Raw genomic sequence first — 17,677 nt, 5'->3', positions numbered from 1 at the left:
TGCAATGCACACACTGCCCAAGCACATCATACATTCCCATCCCGAATAAGCCACAACTGTAGGAACGTCTAACCTGGACACAGCCTGGTTACGCCTTTACATTTTCAGATCCCCCCAAACTCACCTACTGACCGGCATTCCCACGAAAGTGGCCCGAATTTGGATGGGGCGCCCAACTTTGCGTCTAAAAATGATGGGTTTCTTGCCCGTCATTGTCCAAGGTGTTGCTCCAGCGTAAAGTTATATTTGAAGTTGCATTTGAGCAACAAACGTTTTCATTAAAACTTAGAAAAGTTGATAGCGCTGCAAACATCGCATCAGCACATGACAACTATCCCGTCTGACCCGAAGAGCACCATGCACATCCAAGCTGCCTACAGCCCCACCCCACCTTTACAGCTAATAAAAGACGCCCCACCAGAAAAGCTAAACGCGTTCTTAGTACATAAGTATCTCACTCGTGTATTCTGCTCAAGCATAAGTGATCGAGTTTCTTCCCATAACGCTAAATGCATCAAAATGTCTTAACTACTGTGATGAATTCGACCATCCGCACGGTGGGTGTGTGCTCGCCTGTTTTTTTTAAAAAAACGTTTAAATAAAATGGAATGGTGGTAGACCAACCTCTGGAAAATGTGCGGGGCTAATCCGCACAAATGTTTGTTCCTATCCTAACTGCACGACATAAAGACCTGCGTACTCTGGGTGAACAAAGCCTATAGGCGCAGTCTCCCCTCCCCACCCCCTGATCTGTCATTTTATTTTGGATCCGACACCCAGCATCACACCAGATCATCTCAGAAGAGAGAGGGCCAAACCTTCCCCCTGCCAATGGGCAGCCTAATTAACATAGGCTCCATGAATCCCCCCAGAGCCATTTGTTGAGCCCTGTAGCTGGTGGCAGCATTCACCTACTAATCAGAGTTTAATTCAAACAGGCCCACATAGGGCCTGGCTGCAGAGGCTAACAAAAGAGACAAGAAACCACCTAACACTCTTTCATATGCACTGTGTCAACTTGATGCCAGCTCCCGCCTTCATATCAATTGACAGGGAAATGTTTTGTCTGGGACTGTGTGTTTACAGTATTCATTCCCGCAGGGAGAACCCATTCAGAAGGTAGGTGCATGTGGTTTGACGGAGAAAGACAGTCTGGTCTCGCCACAGCTTCAAGGGGGACCTGCCGCTTTAATCACGAACCACAGAGCGTTCCATTAACCAGAGATCTCCTTTGATCCACAACAGACCGGAAAGGGGGTGGGGCTTAGTATTACATGTTTTCACCCCTTTACCTTTTCTGTTGCAAAGCACTCTCGTTATGACCTCGCGCATATGGGAGATTGTTGGTGGGGACCCCGGATCGGTTCATTAAGGTAAGTTTTTCCAACACCAATCACTGTGGCCAATTTGGCTTTAAAAGAGGTTACAGTCCCTCGTTTAGCAGATCTGAAGACTTTGCAAGGATTAGCAAGAAGAACTCATCATTGGACCCTGGCTGAAGGTACAGTCTGCCTTACATCTTCCGCCAGTGAATGAAGGCCAGGACCTCCAAGAAGGAAGCAAGATCTCTCCCCTAAACATCTCTGAGGGAACAGATGGAGATCGCAAACCCAGAGGACCCTACAGCAGCTCCAGAACTGGTACCCAGCAGCACACAGCGTACCCTGCTAGACTTTGCAGCAAGCTTTCTGGGTGGGAAGTGGCCGAGAGTCACTGAACCAAACCAAGGACAAGGCAGCTGCCGGCAACACACCTCAGCTTTGCACTGTCTGCTTAAAGAATGACAAGCCCAGTGAAGAAGCTAGGAGAAGTGCATTGACAAGCATCTACCGACATCTGCCTTAAAGGACATTTTTGAGCCAGCTGAGCCCCTCAAACTGCAAGTGACTACACCACTGACTGTTACGCTGCAGTCGCTAACGCTGTCTGAGTCACCTCGACCAGTGCTTCAGAACCGTCGAACCAGCATCGAGACAATGATTACTGACCACGAGCCAACGTGTAGGCCAACCAGTTACTGAACTCAAAATCAAAATAGGGCGACAGCCTCACCCATCCGGGGATAGTCATTCCCAAGAGCACATGAGTTTTACTAGTAAACAATTTACTTCCGAGGCTTTTGTCACAGAGATTGTGTGAGCAAGGTCCTCTGGACACCGAAACTCACCACACGATCAAACCAAAAAGAAGTGCCAACTATAACAGTTTGAAAGGCAACAGCCATTTGATTGAAAAACATCTTGATCGAGCAGAGATTAATTTGCAAGACAAAGTCCCAGACATCACAGTCATATCTGTGAAAGAACAATATGAGAGTGAAAGAACTCTCACAGAACTTTGCGGAGAAATCTACCTCCAAACAATGAGTGGTACTCCACTTTGGAAGGAAATGCCCTGAAATTCTATGAACGGCAGACGTCCAGGGAGGACCAAGGTCGACCAGCGGATAACTCCAAAAAGGGAATCAGCAGTCTAACTCGACTACAAAGAAAAGGAGAACTCATATTTTTCCCAATTTAACTCAATTGAGGCAAGGAAACAGTTCTCTCCAAAGTTAGCCTAGCTCAAAACAAGTTCCATTAGTGAAAAATTACTGAGGGAATAATAAAAGTATCAGAATATTCTTACATTTAGTTTGAATGATACATGGGACTCTGGACATGATGTAATAGATTCAAAACACATGATTAACAGTGCTGTATGCTGGAGATCCAAATTTGAAACAAAAAGGTAAACCTTAACTGTTGGGTGTTGCCAGCAATGACCTACTACATCAATTCACAATTCATTTGGATCTTATTAATAAGAAAGTCTGGCCCAGAATAGGGGAACACAGAATGGACTTCAATGATCTTGAAAAGGCATGTAAAAATCAGAAATAACATCTCTCAAGACATCCTTCTCCAACCTTTGTTATTTGCACCCACCTGTACTATCTGCTCTAATTTGCTTTTACTCCTACTTTGAATGGGCTGAAGTTATGTTATTGCGGTGTGTTTCCATCCCCTACACCAATGCAGATGCCTTAAACAAGTCTGTGGGTATTGCCAAGGCATGTCCCTACTCTTCAGATCCAGTATGCTTTTGTCATAGTCCTGTTTCTTCTAAACATAAAAGAAATTCTCGTGTGCCTCACACCGCTTCTAGATAGCCATCTCTAACCCGGTAAGGGGTCTTAACCAGCCTGGCAGGCTATTATGAGAAGTGTAATGTACAACTTCCATGCTGGATTCGCTTTTCATTCTGAATACATCTTAAACGGTTTAATGCATTTTAGCTATGGTAACTATTGATTGTTACTTGCTGAATATTATTTTAAAAAATCATTTTTATTTAAAAAAATAAAAATAAACTTACAGTTTACATGTGTCACTTTTGACAATGTTACCCTGATCTCACCTGCTCAATTAGAGGAAATATTCATTACAAGTGAGGTACATCGTTTTGGACTGGCAGGGAGGTCACAGTGAGTAAATGCGCTCATAAACACACAAGGGGTACACAGACATCAATTTTGTAACAAGAATCATGCTGTCAATAGTCCCAATTATGAAACCCCAAAATATGACATTTATTGTGTGAAAATGCTTACAATGTATATGGTGCGACGGAACAAAGAGAAAAAATAAAATACATTCTGGGTCATTTTAATGAGCCGCAGTAATTGTACAGAGGGGACGTCGTCGGTTTGCACTTTTTTTTTTCAAAAAGTGCCCTATGTACCCTTTTCCTCCTTTCCACCTCATACTGGAAAAATGAGGAGTAAACAAAGGTGATATCCACCTTTACTATCTACATGGTGGAAAAGTGTAAATGTTCCCTGCAAAGTACGCTTTGCAGACAGGTTTTTCAATGAATTCCTATGGAATCCACCTACTTTTACGGGAAAGAGTAGTGGCTAAACTGCCTATACACCCTCACACTACTACAAACCAACAGCGATCCCAAACAAAGGAAACAGTCAAGAGATATACTCCTTTCACATGTTGTCGCAAAGTGGCCAGAGGGCAGGCTATACTCTTTGGAGAGGTGTAAAAATGCAGGCAGATTTCACAGGATCCATTCCATTAACGCCAGCACGAAAATCCCATTGTAATTATAATCTCCTTCTTTCAGTTGAATCAAGTCTGTCTGACCTCATTCTATCTACGGTCTTTCTTAAAACGCTGCCCAGCACTGAACATTAATTTCAGCAGCTCACAGATTATAACATCGCTGCCAGACACTTTGAAGGTTTTAATTTAGTTTTAATTAGCGAGCAAACTTCCAGTGGGGTCTGTTTTCCAATATTTACAAGGCAATTTTATTAGAGATGGCTAATGTAGCTGTATAAAAAAGCGATCAGCTGTATGAGACGGTAATATTTTTGTGATATAAATTGAAGACTATCACTGATCACAGAGCAGGATGTGAGTTGAGATTGTCCTAACTAGATCAGATAGAATATCCAATTAGTTTCATGTGAGTTTTCATACTTTCAAACACTGCTATGCTATGAAAAACTTAGTTTAATTCCAAGGAGCTGGCATCATCGGTCTGATACCGTTTCAGAGCTACATATTGGAGTCCTACATTTATTTCGATTTTATGGCACTCATCAGGGAGAGGTCAGCTCATGCGCTCACCCCTGGAATAGGAGCATGGGCATAATTTTAGGGGGTACGGGGGTGTTTGTCCCCCCCAACTGTCATGGCACACCATTTTGTCCCCATTCATTTGGCTGGGGCACCTTTTCTTCAGATGTGATTGTCCCCCCCCAACATTTTCAGCAACGTTACTCCACTGAATAGGAGGGTGCTGTGCATCCAGGGTAACCCCAGTCAGGTCAACTGAGCCTCGCACCATCTCCTCTGATCCTAAAACGTTGAGAACCATATTGTGGGTAATAATGACGATATTAAGTGACATTGGTTACCAAATGCACTGAAACAGGGCTGTTGGTGACAATGAAGCCATAAAAAAACACCAGAATCAAACTATGCATTTAAATGGCCAACATTAATTTCACGAATTGTCCCCCACAGCATGCAGATTAATGCACATCCCCCTTTCCAATCACCCACCCTGCACACCTCTTAAGGGACATGCCCAGAACTATAGACACTGCCTCTACCCCCAACCCCCATCCCCCACTGCCCCCATTGCCTGTGCCCACAGCAATCCATGCTTAATTACAGAAGACAAACACGACCACTGCCAAGCGGGGAATTGCGGCAATTTAGCAATGGGCGTTACATACCAAGTAGTCTATTCAAATACACACTAACAATCAAGGCAGCGAGATAGCTCAGCTAGATGTGACACTGCAGCCTTACCGAAAACGTCCAGGTTCGAATCCCAGCAACGGGAGAACTAAAAATAAATACATTTTTGAAAAAGGTTCCCTTTCCTGCCATCCTAGAGCTGTTCTCCGAGTGACCAAGGGAACGACGGCAGATTTGGGAATGTCGTACCAAACTGAGCCTCAAACGTACCTAACACCTAGCTGTAGTATAGAGCGTCCAACTCTCCCATGCTAAGCAGTACTGTATCAAGACCACACAACGCGATCTCCACACAACCTCAAACGGACCTGACCAGGAAGCTCATGGCTTCCAACTGACGCAAAGTAATATCTACAGCCCGAAACTCGCGCACATCAGCCACCACACCTTCACAGGACTCCAGACCCTCAACTTCCCAAAAGGAACCAACTCACCAGAACGCAGCTCTAGTGCCGCCAACGGGCACTACACATCACCAGAACATTGAACGGGCCCAGCCTGAATTCCAAACGGTTTACAAAACGCCTACAAGACTAAATATTCACCTGAAAAAGTCTCTCTCTCAAACCCTCAAAAAGCCAGTTCTCCGGATGATGAAATCAAGAAGGACCAACATTTCCATAATCTTAAATTGTGACGGAATGAAGTCCACAGAGCTACAACCGGACACAGGCTGAATTTCAGAACCAACTCCAAAGAAAGCAAGGACAGCCTGCGCTGTGCTACTTAAAGCAGGACTTCTCGGGGCAGGAGCCAGACTGACAGTCCTAGCTCTTCCGAAGCTAACCGTGCGCCCCAGAGGCTCAAACTGTCTAAAGAAAATAAAACAAACACACGCAGCTTCTAGGAAGCTAAAAAGGCCACGGAGCGTAAAAATAAGCTCCAACTCCATGGCTTCCAATGAGCTAAAGGGTAAACCAGGAGGACAAAACAAAGAGCAGAATGTGCTTCTAACAACGTAGGGTTTTTTTTCCTGTCAATTTACTTAGAGCACAGCATGGTGAGAAACCAAAGTTCTTTGCACAAATGTTTCGAAATTTCTTGTCAAGAGAAATGGCTCCATCTTGTGGAAGGAGGGAAGAAAGGCGACAGTGACTGAGCTATCTCCAACAAACTGTTCTAACTAACCATAGTACACAAGGACCTAGGGCAACAAATACGAAAAGGCAATGAGGCACGCAGGAGTATTATGTAAACGTGCTTGGGGTGGTTGGGGCAACCACGTCACAGGGACCGTACGACTCTCGCGGAAGTTTACCAATTACCTTGGCAAGTCAACCAGTATAGAGAAAAGGAAGAATCACAGAAACCAGCAGCCGAAGGCCGGTTTGCAAGGTTTACGTGGGTATACTGGGAATCCATGTTGCCTTGGCTAAAAGAGTGGACAGCCTGGGGGTGCCACAGCAACGATCCACTGGAACGGGAAACATTCATAGGGTGGTGTTTACGTGGTAAATGTCATGTCTCCAACGATGCACAGACTGACAACGTACTTCAACCACCATACTGCAGTGTGGCGATACAAGAGCCGATTGTGTCAAGGCGACCAACCAAGCATCACACAGAAATTCACTAGCTCTGACCTGTAGACATCCACTGGGTCTGCCTCCCATAGAGCTATTTAGTCCTGCCCACAGTACCTTCTGACCCCAAAGAAACACACTGACCAACACAGGTACATCACAGGGAAGAGAACGGGCAGGGGGGCATTTTGACTCGGGTCTCCTACTATTTTAGTGAGCACTTTTAGTTTTTAGCTACTATGTGGCGCTGAAAGCACTGCCTATAAACTGCTAATATTGTCATGGGAAATGAACATAGGAGAGAGATGTGCTTTTGAAGAGGGACGGAGCTTGTGGTGGAGTTTGGCTTTTAGTTTAGGGGAGCGTTAACTGTGGTAAAAACTGTTTAACCGGGTCTACTAAAAATATCCATTCAATTACTTCCTGGAGGAATCAACAATCGGACTTCTGCTCTGCATGCCCATTATGCACAGGCAATTGGCTATCCCTTTTAATATGTTTATGAAACTATAAGAGCATGGCCTTCTCCCACAGATTATGTTTTAAATCATTCTCAATCAGAACTTCTTTCATTCAGTAATACAGCAACGTCAGAGAACTTCTTGGAGAAGTCAGGAGACTAAACGGATACTCCGCTTTCCTTGACTGCCTACAAACGTGTTACTTCCAAATTAAAAACAATATGAACATTGGCTAAAAGCCCAAAAAATACAGTTAGATTTAAAAAAAAAAAAACAATACAATTTTGAGAATAGTAGCAAAGAACGAGACAAGGAAGTTCTGAGGTCCACAAAGTATAAATTTCAATCACATGTGGTCAATCCAATGTCAGAAGAACTGTGGATAGCTTACTACTCTCGACTCTTTACGTCGAAGGATAAAGTAATGGGACATTTTGAGACTGTAGCTTGGGGACCTAAGGAGAGGGATTGCCTGGCACCACAACACTCTTTGCAAAGCATCTGACAAACCTCCCCAACTGCTTTCTTTTCTAACGAAGCCATCGCTTGGATTCAATCTTTTCTGGATAACCGTACAACAAGAGTCTTCTCACTGGTTGCTTCAGCGGAACCGGTACCTGTTACTTGTGGAGTACCCCAAGGGTCATGTGTCTCCCCTACAATGTACAACATTTTCACCAGGCCCCTATTTGATGACCTTGATAATCTCGGTGTCACCTACACTAACTATGCTGATGACACCCAGATTCTCATACCCACTACTGGTGACCACAAGACTGACACAATCATGCTTAACAAAATCTACCTCATCATTCAGGCATGGATGGCCACTCATGGCCTCTGCCTCAATGATGAGAAGACTGAGCTTCTGCTAATTGGTTCCAAGGATCCAAAAACTCTGGGCTTTAACCTTGACTCAGCCCATGCTACAGCCTCAGCAGAGGCATATACTTGCAAGTTAATCAATGCTTGTAAACCTTTTCTTTCCACACCCAGCAGAATCACCTTGGCAAGGGCTTTAGTCCTCTCTAAAATAGACTATTGTAACGCTCTGTTCCTAGGGACTAGTAAATAGAATATCAACAAACTGCAAATCTTGCAAAATAATGCCTTAAGAACTGCATTAAATATCCCTAGAACGCAGCACATCTCTGAGGCCAGACGTAATACTAAATGGTTAGCTGTAAAAAACAGAGTTACCTTTGAGTCACATAAATATCTTGATAACTCTGCCCCTAAGCATCTAGTGGGCAAATTCTCTAAAAACATCTCAGATCGACCTACTAGAACCCTATACTTCCACTGCCTTAAGGTCCCTAGATATAATCTCAAGAGAGCAGGGGGAAGTAGCTTCCCAGTTTCAGAATCCCACCTCTGGAACTCATTGCCAGTAACCTTAAGGTCTGAACCTTCCTTCCTCTGCTTCAGAAAAAACAGCAAGAATTGGCTTATCCCTCTTGATGTCTAACATGGCTCTACACCTGACAACCTCACATAAGAGCCAAAGAATGTAGTATACAGTGACTGCTACCTAGCCACGTACCTGTACTGTAAATATTTTAAGTAATGTAAATTAATGTAATGTAACTTATGGCTGTATCTTTCCTTCCTGTATCTATTACCCTATTGCCCTGTTATCTCTTGTAACCGCTTTCAAAAGTGCCCAGATACCTACGGGTCAGGCGCGCTATGTAAATAAATAAACAAACAAACAAACGAGATGAATTGCCTAATAATATTAATTGGACTTCCAACACTCCCCCATATCAATAACCCTAGTCGCTCAGCAGCCTACCACACACTCACATACCAACACACACATCCACATAGCTACACCTACACACAACCCCTCCCCCCCTCAGGATAGGGAAACCTTATGGCCATAGTCCACATGAGCAATAGAGGAAAAGGAACAATGGCATCACTCGTACAGTGACATACACGCACCCTAAGATTCACTCACATCGCCAGGGCTAATGGTCCGCAGGTCATCATCATGGTCAGAATCCTGGCCCGACTCCCCACCTTTGGAGAGGTGAGGATTGGATGGATGTATCCAGATCTCAAGGCGAGCAGCTTCTTCCCCGATGTATCCAGACATGGTCTTCCTGCCATTTCCACGGCGGCATGGACTAAGCTCTAGCTCCTGCTGCTTCCTCAGCTCCACCTGATCAACCTAAAGATGAACAACCAAAGATGTACATGAGTAGAAGAATTAACGGATGGCTGTAGTATTGGTGGATAGAGGAAATCATCAGAAAGCAGGTATAACACCGGAGACTTATGTATATAAAAATGAGTACGTTCAGTCTTAGTTACAGGGCAAGTTAAGTAGGAAAGGCAGGAGCTAAACAGATAATATCCTTTCAGTAAGGTTCTCCCATCATGTAATCGAACTGTAGTTATTGGAACACTAATGTCCCACATAATTCTAAATGACATCACGGTATTCCACTATCTGCACAGTGTGCACCCAGTACAAATAGATACATAAATGATACACATCTCCCTCTCTTCCAACTGAACACACAAGATACCACAAACCAGGCATTAAGAGACCATCAAGATTTCCACACTCCTGCACATCTGTAAAAGCCATACAACAATCACAACCATAAAAGCGTATGCCACATTCACGTAACTAACATTCAACACAACCAAGTACACAATTCACCACTTGCCCGGGTCTGCCACTCCCGGGCCTCACAGCTGCCACCTGAGAGCACATACATTCCTTGCCACATACACGTCCCACATTGGAACACTAATGTCCCACATAATTCGAAATGACATCACTGTATTCCACTATCTGCACAGTGTGCACCCAGTACAGATAGATACATAAATGCTACAATGGCCTAGTAAGCTTACAGAAAAGCTTCAGTACTGTTCTATGCATACATACTCAGCTATGCAGGGATACAATGTAGAAGCATCTTGCTACACCCATGCGCAATAAATGCGTCTGCACAGTGCACACATATAGCATGGATGGTGCTACAACATGCAAAACATCCAGCATGAATGCACCTGCACAATGCACACATCCAGCATAAACGCTTGTCCACTGCCTCCTCTAATGTGTTGATGGTAAGATGCGAGAAGCAAATCACTGACATTTTTGTTAGGACTACAAAAATGCATTTGATAAACTAGGATTTATTAAGATTGAAGAAAACATTATACCAAGCTTTTTTGGTTAGAGCTCGATAAAGGCTTCTCAGGCTATAAACTCACATATGCAACACACCAAGTGATGGCTGCCTGGTGTTTTGTAACCCCCTAACCTTACAAGTGGTTTCTCACTCTCTACCAGGATTTCATGGTTTCTTCTTAACCTTTATGGCTACCTCCCCTAAACTTCACCAACTCCCAGCCTTTCGGAATGCCTGCACAGACCCTAACCCTAATGGTTCACAGCAATCTCAGTGGGTCCTAGCACTCTAACTCCAGGTAATTCTCTAATCTACAATAATTGATATGGGCCAAAGTGCCATTTCCAACAATATTGCAGCACTTATACACACCTGGTTAAAGGAAATGTGACCTGCTGGGATGCTTGGTTATTGTCAGCTGCTCTGCTACCCCAGCTTTAAAGTGTGTTCTTTAGGAGTCTTCTGTCCTAGCTTTTATGCAGGGAGGCAGCAAATAACTTGCAGCAGGTGTTTGCTTTACATTACAGAACATATAAAAAAAATCTTGAGAAAATCAGCTCCCTTTTCAGGCCTTTAATGTATACTGGTGCTGTTCAGCAAGGGGCAAGGGGCCATTCATAAAGACCCAAACACTGAATGGACATCATTTCTCGGATCTCTTTTGGGTGTGCTATGGCTTATTTCTTTCCAGACCCAAACAAAAATCATACCATAAGAGGCATCTTTCCCTCCTGTTCTTGGCATCATTTTATTTAATTACATATGAGATGGATGATTCAGTCAGACCGATGCACAAAGCATGCTTGAAGCATGCTGCACACACACCCATTACACATCTATTGGGCACACTGCACCCACCTTGCGTTTGGTTTCCTCAAACAGGCTCATTAGGCTCTCCTTGGCGGTCAGAATGGGGTTACTGGCAGCCAAACTGCGCATATAATAATAAACTGCATCGAGCTTCCTCCGCTGTGGTAAACAGAACACACAATAAAAATTAATCTAAGGAAAATGGGAGGACATTTCTGGGGAACACATAGGATTAATACTACACACATAAGATAATTGAAAAGAACTGCGAAGAACTACTTGACCCACATGCATGCATTCGAATTCTCGAATTTTCTCTCTCCCTCCCTCTCCAATACGGGAATACTACACTGAAGAGAACATGACAGACACAGACACAGACACACACCTTATTCAATAACTACAAACAAGAAAAGAGAAACAACAGACATGCACATTCAACTGCACTAAGAAATACTGAAACCAAGACATGCTCTAAACAAAAAACAGTCCTATATTGCAGTGCAATAACCATGAACTCTTATACAGGCAAGCTCCTAGTACCCTTCCACCGTACTCAAGTACGGGCTTCTGAACAGATCAAAACATCCTTCATACAGGAAAATAAGAATTAAAAAAATGGAGGGTGGGGAGGAGGGTTGAGACTGTTCACACGTCCACCACCACTCTTTCATACCTTCCAGCTCGATGCACCGTAGTTCTGGTCTCCCTAAAGACTGCTTGTACAAGAGCCCCTATGGTGTGCAACTAGTCTTTACTAGTAAGGCCAGTTTTACAACAGATACTCAGAAGAATCAGGTCAAACTGGGCATTCAACACGAAGGCAACATCTATGGTATAGTGAATGAAAAAGGTAGTTTCCCTGCAGATGCTATCTAAGGGGTACAGTCTGTAAAGATAGCCTTCAAGTAGTAAAGCACATCTAGGTTAGTGGCAATTTTGGACCTTTATTCAGACTATGTGCCCTGAAAATTGGAGTTCAGTAACATTTCTCGATGAATTCTATTCTTGGTGTGATTTTGTTCCTGGTTTGCCAAGTGGAATTAGCGCTTTCCTTGATACTTTCTTGCGCGGGCAGTAGTTTCTGCTGGATTTCTTAGCTGCATGTATGCTCTTTATACCCCCCATTCCAGTCCTCTCGGAGTTCCTGCATACAAGCTTTGCTAGGTCAGTACACTCAACACTGCCACTGACTGCCAAGCCAGATTTCCTTCCACCCTAGCATTCCTGGCTGTGAATACCCAATGATAGAGTTTCCCTGGCATTTGGGCGCCCTTGGTTCCTTCGTAGTTGCACCCTCTGGTTTTCCACATTTCCTATCTTTTCCTTGGGCTAGAGCAGTAAATCAAACAATTAAAGCTATGAGGTCCTCTTTTTTTAGGGGACAAATTGTAAATGTGTATATAGAAAAAGCCACAAAAACAGCTACCCGCCTACACATGTACTAGGTGTGTTTAGTTGCAAAAAGTGCTATCTTTCATATCAAACAATTTATGCAAACAGAAAAAATATATACATATTTTAATTTATAAATACAGAACACTCAAAAAAGTTTTTGTATTAAAAAAGACAAAATGCATTGTTTACATATAACATCACATAAAAAACATTCAGTGAAAACCATTTCTTTAAACTAAGCACAACCATCATGTTTTTACGATGTCGTGAGGTTAGTAAGGGTGTGAGGTGAACATATTGCTATTTCATATATCCTCAGCTCGTAATGAACTTGTCCTTGACTTTGTCGACACAGGGAAATGTGTTTCTGGGTCCTAGCGGCAATAATTAAAAAGACAGTCTATAGCCAAATTAATATGCTATAAGACGTGTGTTGGACGCGTCTTCAGGACGTTGTAGGATGACAACAGGAAGTGGGTATCGAAAGGTGGCTCATTAGTTGATGACCTTCACTTCTGACAATCTGTTTATTGCTTAAGAGACGTGTGTGGCCTCAAGTAGAGAGATATGTGGCAATTTTAGCAGTTGTCCAATCTTGGTAATTTGTTGTATCCGTTGCTCTCTATTTTGCACGCTGTATACTCCTTGGGCTAGAGCATCAAATTCTTACTGACCATGCCTGTGCGAGGCTCTTTTTGTTCCCTGTGCATGAGGAGAGGGGGGCTGCGGGGGGTTTACCACCTTACACAATGACATCACACTTCATTCCAGGAACACAAAGTGGAGTGGCACTGCCCCTCACTTCTCACTGGTTAAGGACCTTGTGTGTGGGTTAACTCAGTGCTCAAGGGTACTAAGCAAAAGCAGGAAAGGTGGTTGACCAGGGTTTAGCCGTTCCAGGTGTCCAGCAAGTAGTGGAGGCCTGGCTCTTCAGTGAATGTTGTCCCATATTCTTGGTATTTTGACACCAACACAAGCATCAATAGTCTTGCACAGTGGAGAACCCGATAAAAGGCTGTGGGTGGATCAGTGGCCAACATCTTGTTTCTCGCATTACCATATCGAACCCTGACACCATTCCTTCTTTGAAGTGTTCCACCAATATCACGTCTCTCAGCCTAACTGTGGACGGTCTGAAACCTCTTGTCATGTTGCTCCTAGAAAAGCAATATCTCTAAACTTTATTTGCAGATCTATTTGTTTTTGCTAATGCTCCCACCTCCTTACCTTGTTAATGTGCGGACATGGCACTCAGCGTTTTGAGAATCCCCATAGGGATAAAAGGCAGAGTGCAAGAGTACACTCCGAGCAAGGCCGAAGGCACGAGGAAGCAACAATTGCCTTTGCCCTTTTCAACCCAGACCCGCAAAGCCGCCGATGAAAGCAATAAAGGACTGTGAAACGCAGCTGGCAGATGGTGTGATGGATGTAAGCGGTACATGACACCCTCCCGCCCTGATAGCCAAGACAGAGAGACGTGGTTGCCATCGTGGTACCGTCCTTGACTCCAGCGGCAAAGGAACTGCCAATGAGGTCAGCACAGCCGGTGAGTTGGAAGAGCCTGATAGTCAACCGGACTATGTTAAGCTGAAGGTTGTATTGGCAACAGTAAGAAGATCTAGACAGAAGGTCTTTGTGAGCAAACTTGGTACCAGAGATAGAGTGGTCCGGCGCCAGGTGGCCGCTCAGTCGAATGTCTCTGGCTGGTACCCCTCTCCTGAACAAAGAGACGGTGTTGAACATTAAGAGTAAAAGAAACTACAAGTACCAAGAGGCCATAGGGAAGGCTGGTATAAGGTGTTAAGGTGGTCATAGAGGGGGCAAACCAAATCCCTTGTACAATTGAAAGTCCTTGACACATTGTAAAACGTTTGATATTGTGAAACAGGCGTTTGCGCCCGGCTGAGGGGAATGCTGTGCGAACTGTGAAGATAAACAGCCTGCGCTTGCCGTAGGCTAACCGAGTGACCCAGCGAGACGAGATTGCCATTCAGAGGCCTTTGTTTAAAGATTGGCCAGTGCTTGGGAGTTCTGAGCCCGGATGAGGGGGACCTCACTTAACCGAAGGTGATGCTTATAAAGACATTAAGACTTTGTTGAATAGTACAAATGTGCGAAACCTGACTGGGGGCTGAGACCCGGACTTAGGTGAAGGGAAGAACCTAAGAGGTCTAGAAGGATTTCTTTGTTAAACTGTGAAAAAGCTAAGTGAGCCACATTGTGATGGCAAGTAGGAACCTGACTGAGGGATGTCCACAGTGAGTGGTTGGTCTGAGCCTGACTGAGGGAGGCTGACGACAGAGAAGGATCGGAGCCCGGCTGAGGGGGATCCATGGGTGAAGAGTAATCAACTGCCATAAAGGTTAACAGAAAGAACTTTGATTGTGTTGTTTTGGCGTATCAGGTCCTCTGAAGCAAGGGACTTTGCATGAAAAGAAACTGGGGCACAGAAGGCCCCGATACTGAGAAAAGGAACTGTAAGCTCGTGCCTGAGAGAGGCCCAGGAGCGTTCTGTGCTCAAGAGGCCCGCCTTGCCCCGTGCTAAAAATGGGGTGAAGGGAGACCCCGGACATAACATCCTGACTTAATATTTTGTGAACACGTTTCTTTTCTTGTGAACATTATCCCACACACTTTTTGTAGCATAGCGGTAAGGATTGGCAATTGTTTTTTTTAGAATAGGCCCTCTTTATTTGACTAGACTGCACTATTATTGGATGGTAGTAGCTTGCTCCCATCTTAGATTTCGATTAGGTGTTTATCTCACCCATTTCACAGTTTAATAAACATCCTTGAACTGTGATTACTTGTGTCTGTCTTACTTTGATGCCATGCCTTCCTTACACATCTTCCATGTCTGCTCGCTCTAAACAGTTTGGGAAGTGTGTAGCAGATGCAGTGACTAATGTTTTATCGCAGGTGCCTGCCCCAGTGGTTGACCGAGAAAAAAGATGGTAAACAGGGAGAGGTCCCAGTAGACCACTGGAAAACAAGCAGTTACCACCAATTCACGTCAGCATTCCAGGGCATCTCATTAGTTGGTACTCTCCCAAGGTCCCTCTATGGCTCTGAACTCAAATCTCTCGCTGATGAATGGACTGATTGTTCCACATTGGATTTACTCTCAGTTGATGGATCTAGTCCCTTGATAGAAGATCTTGTATCCGCTACAAATATGTTGAGACAACTGTGGACCTAGGATGTTTAATATTATATAGGTAAGCCCATCTTTGCCCCCTTCTCTAGCTCACACCCAAATTAGGGGGACTTGTGGCACCCTTTGACACATGTGTATTACTTTCTCCAAGTGTTTCTTAGAAAGTTTTCCTTTTTTGGAAATGTATGTACACAATGCCCTAGGCTCTTTTGGGGAGAAACATGTTGACTCTTATTATCAATCCTAAAATGTATTTGTTTATTTGATTCGTTTAACAAAGCACGGACCAGGCCCAGCATGTACCAGAGCACTGTACAGTGAACAAAATGAATCAGTATTGGCAAGGTTATGCAAGCAGATATTCAGCAACAGCACTTCTTATAATAAATCAAACCATCTGATTAGGCTTAAGACGAACACCAACATGAGAGCGATCGCATTTCTAAAACTAATTCGAAACATCGCTTCCAAAGGTGCACTGGAATCCAACATTCTTATCACATGGGGATAGTAGTGGGTGATGGTGTGTTGGGGGAGGGGCAGTCTTAAGGGTGAAAATAGAAAGGAGAGAGATTACTCAACCAGTGTTAAGTGGAGCCAGGGGTGGATTGAAAATGCTATGGTGCTGTGGTGGCCAGAGGCCAGCCCTGCCGTAAGGCAGCTGTCGTTGTGCCTCCAGTGCTCACGTTTGAAAAACACCAGGCAGTAAGGAACCAGAAATGTTGGACGAGGAGCAGTGGGCCTGCATACGCTTGCACCAAGCTGCGCACAAAAAGCTGAAACAAGATTGATTGAAGGCAGTGGGGGAGGTGGCAACTGAAACCAGTTTATGCTCTTTGAAATTCCCACATTCAATCAGGATCAGCTGGAACCATTACTGAGAAAAGAAAAGCTCTATGTGGGTGCGGGCAATTAAGCAACCAGTGGGCTCATGTGGAGACGAAGCTGGAGGGATGTGTTGGTAGGAAGTCACTGTAAACAGGGGGTCTTAGCAGCAACAAAGACCGGCAGAAGAGCAGCATGCCACAGCACTGGCTGGGACATACTAAAAGCAAGGATTTATTTAAAAACAGCAGGGGGCTCTTTTTCCAAGTCCCTGTACATTGAATGGAGTGGAGCACCTACGTTTGCACTTAAGGCTAAAACAGGTGCCTTGCAAGTGTTATCATTTGCACTACAAAGTGCAAAAGGGAGGTGTAAAATGCTGGCATAATCGCCCTTGCAACCCCCTTTTGTACTCTGCAGTGCCAAGCGAGTAAATATGGTGGAGAGAATAGGGGAGGTGAAAACTGATAATCTGTTCTGTGCTATATATATATATATATATATATATATATATATATACACACATATACACACACAAACATAAAAATGCGGAGTAGCCTAAAATTCATGTGTTAGATGTTTGTGCATGCATTTTTCGAGTGAATTTCACGTTGTACCAGAACGAACAATGCATCCATTCGAACAGAAATTACTTACAAATAAGGCAATGTCAATGTGCAGTGGCAGTCCTAGGGAAGGCTGCTTTCACATAAGAGCATTGTTGGATTAAGTGGCTTGTGCTTGTGGTGTTGGAATAAGATTAGTGGCATACAGCAGGGACAGAGGCCGAGTCAGGGAGAGTGCATAATATGTTTAACATCAAGAGCTCAAGGGCAGTATTTACATATTTAAAAATTACATTTTACATACATGCATAGAATTGGCTAGCATTTAAGACAAGTGTCTAGGGTGTGATGGGAGTAGAGAGGGAGATCAGCTCTGAGGTCGGGGAGGGTTAAACACAGTGGAAAGTGGGAGGCCAAGTCATGCGATAAAAGGTGGAGAAGTCTGCAAGAGAATAAGATGCAACATTAACAAGGATTTAGCATTAGTAACAATGAAGGTCAAGAAAGTGATCATTAAG

The 17,677-nt window shown here is 44.0% G+C and overlaps 1 protein-coding gene across 2 annotated transcripts in view; it reads right to left on the bottom strand.

Annotated features, from left to right (window-relative positions):
* The window catches only part of SMG6 (SMG6 nonsense mediated mRNA decay factor), a 1,575,243-nt gene that overhangs the window by 1,268,078 nt on the left and 289,488 nt on the right, over positions 1-17,677 (bottom strand). For both annotated transcript variants that reach the window (XM_069615353.1, XM_069615354.1), the window contains 2 exons: positions 11,262-11,372; positions 9,212-9,424 (listed from right to left, as the gene is read on the bottom strand). In XM_069615353.1, coding sequence (XP_069471454.1) covers positions 9,212-9,424; positions 11,262-11,372 — 324 coding nt within the window. The remainder of the gene's footprint in view (positions 1-9,211; positions 9,425-11,261; positions 11,373-17,677) is intronic.

Source organism: Ambystoma mexicanum, chromosome 9 (genome assembly GCF_040938575.1).
Source record: "Ambystoma mexicanum isolate Mex_15411 chromosome 9, UKY_AmexF1_1, whole genome shotgun sequence".
Classification (NCBI taxonomy): domain Eukaryota; kingdom Metazoa; phylum Chordata; class Amphibia; order Caudata; family Ambystomatidae; genus Ambystoma; species Ambystoma mexicanum.
This window is presented reverse-complemented; position numbering and strand designations above follow the sequence as displayed.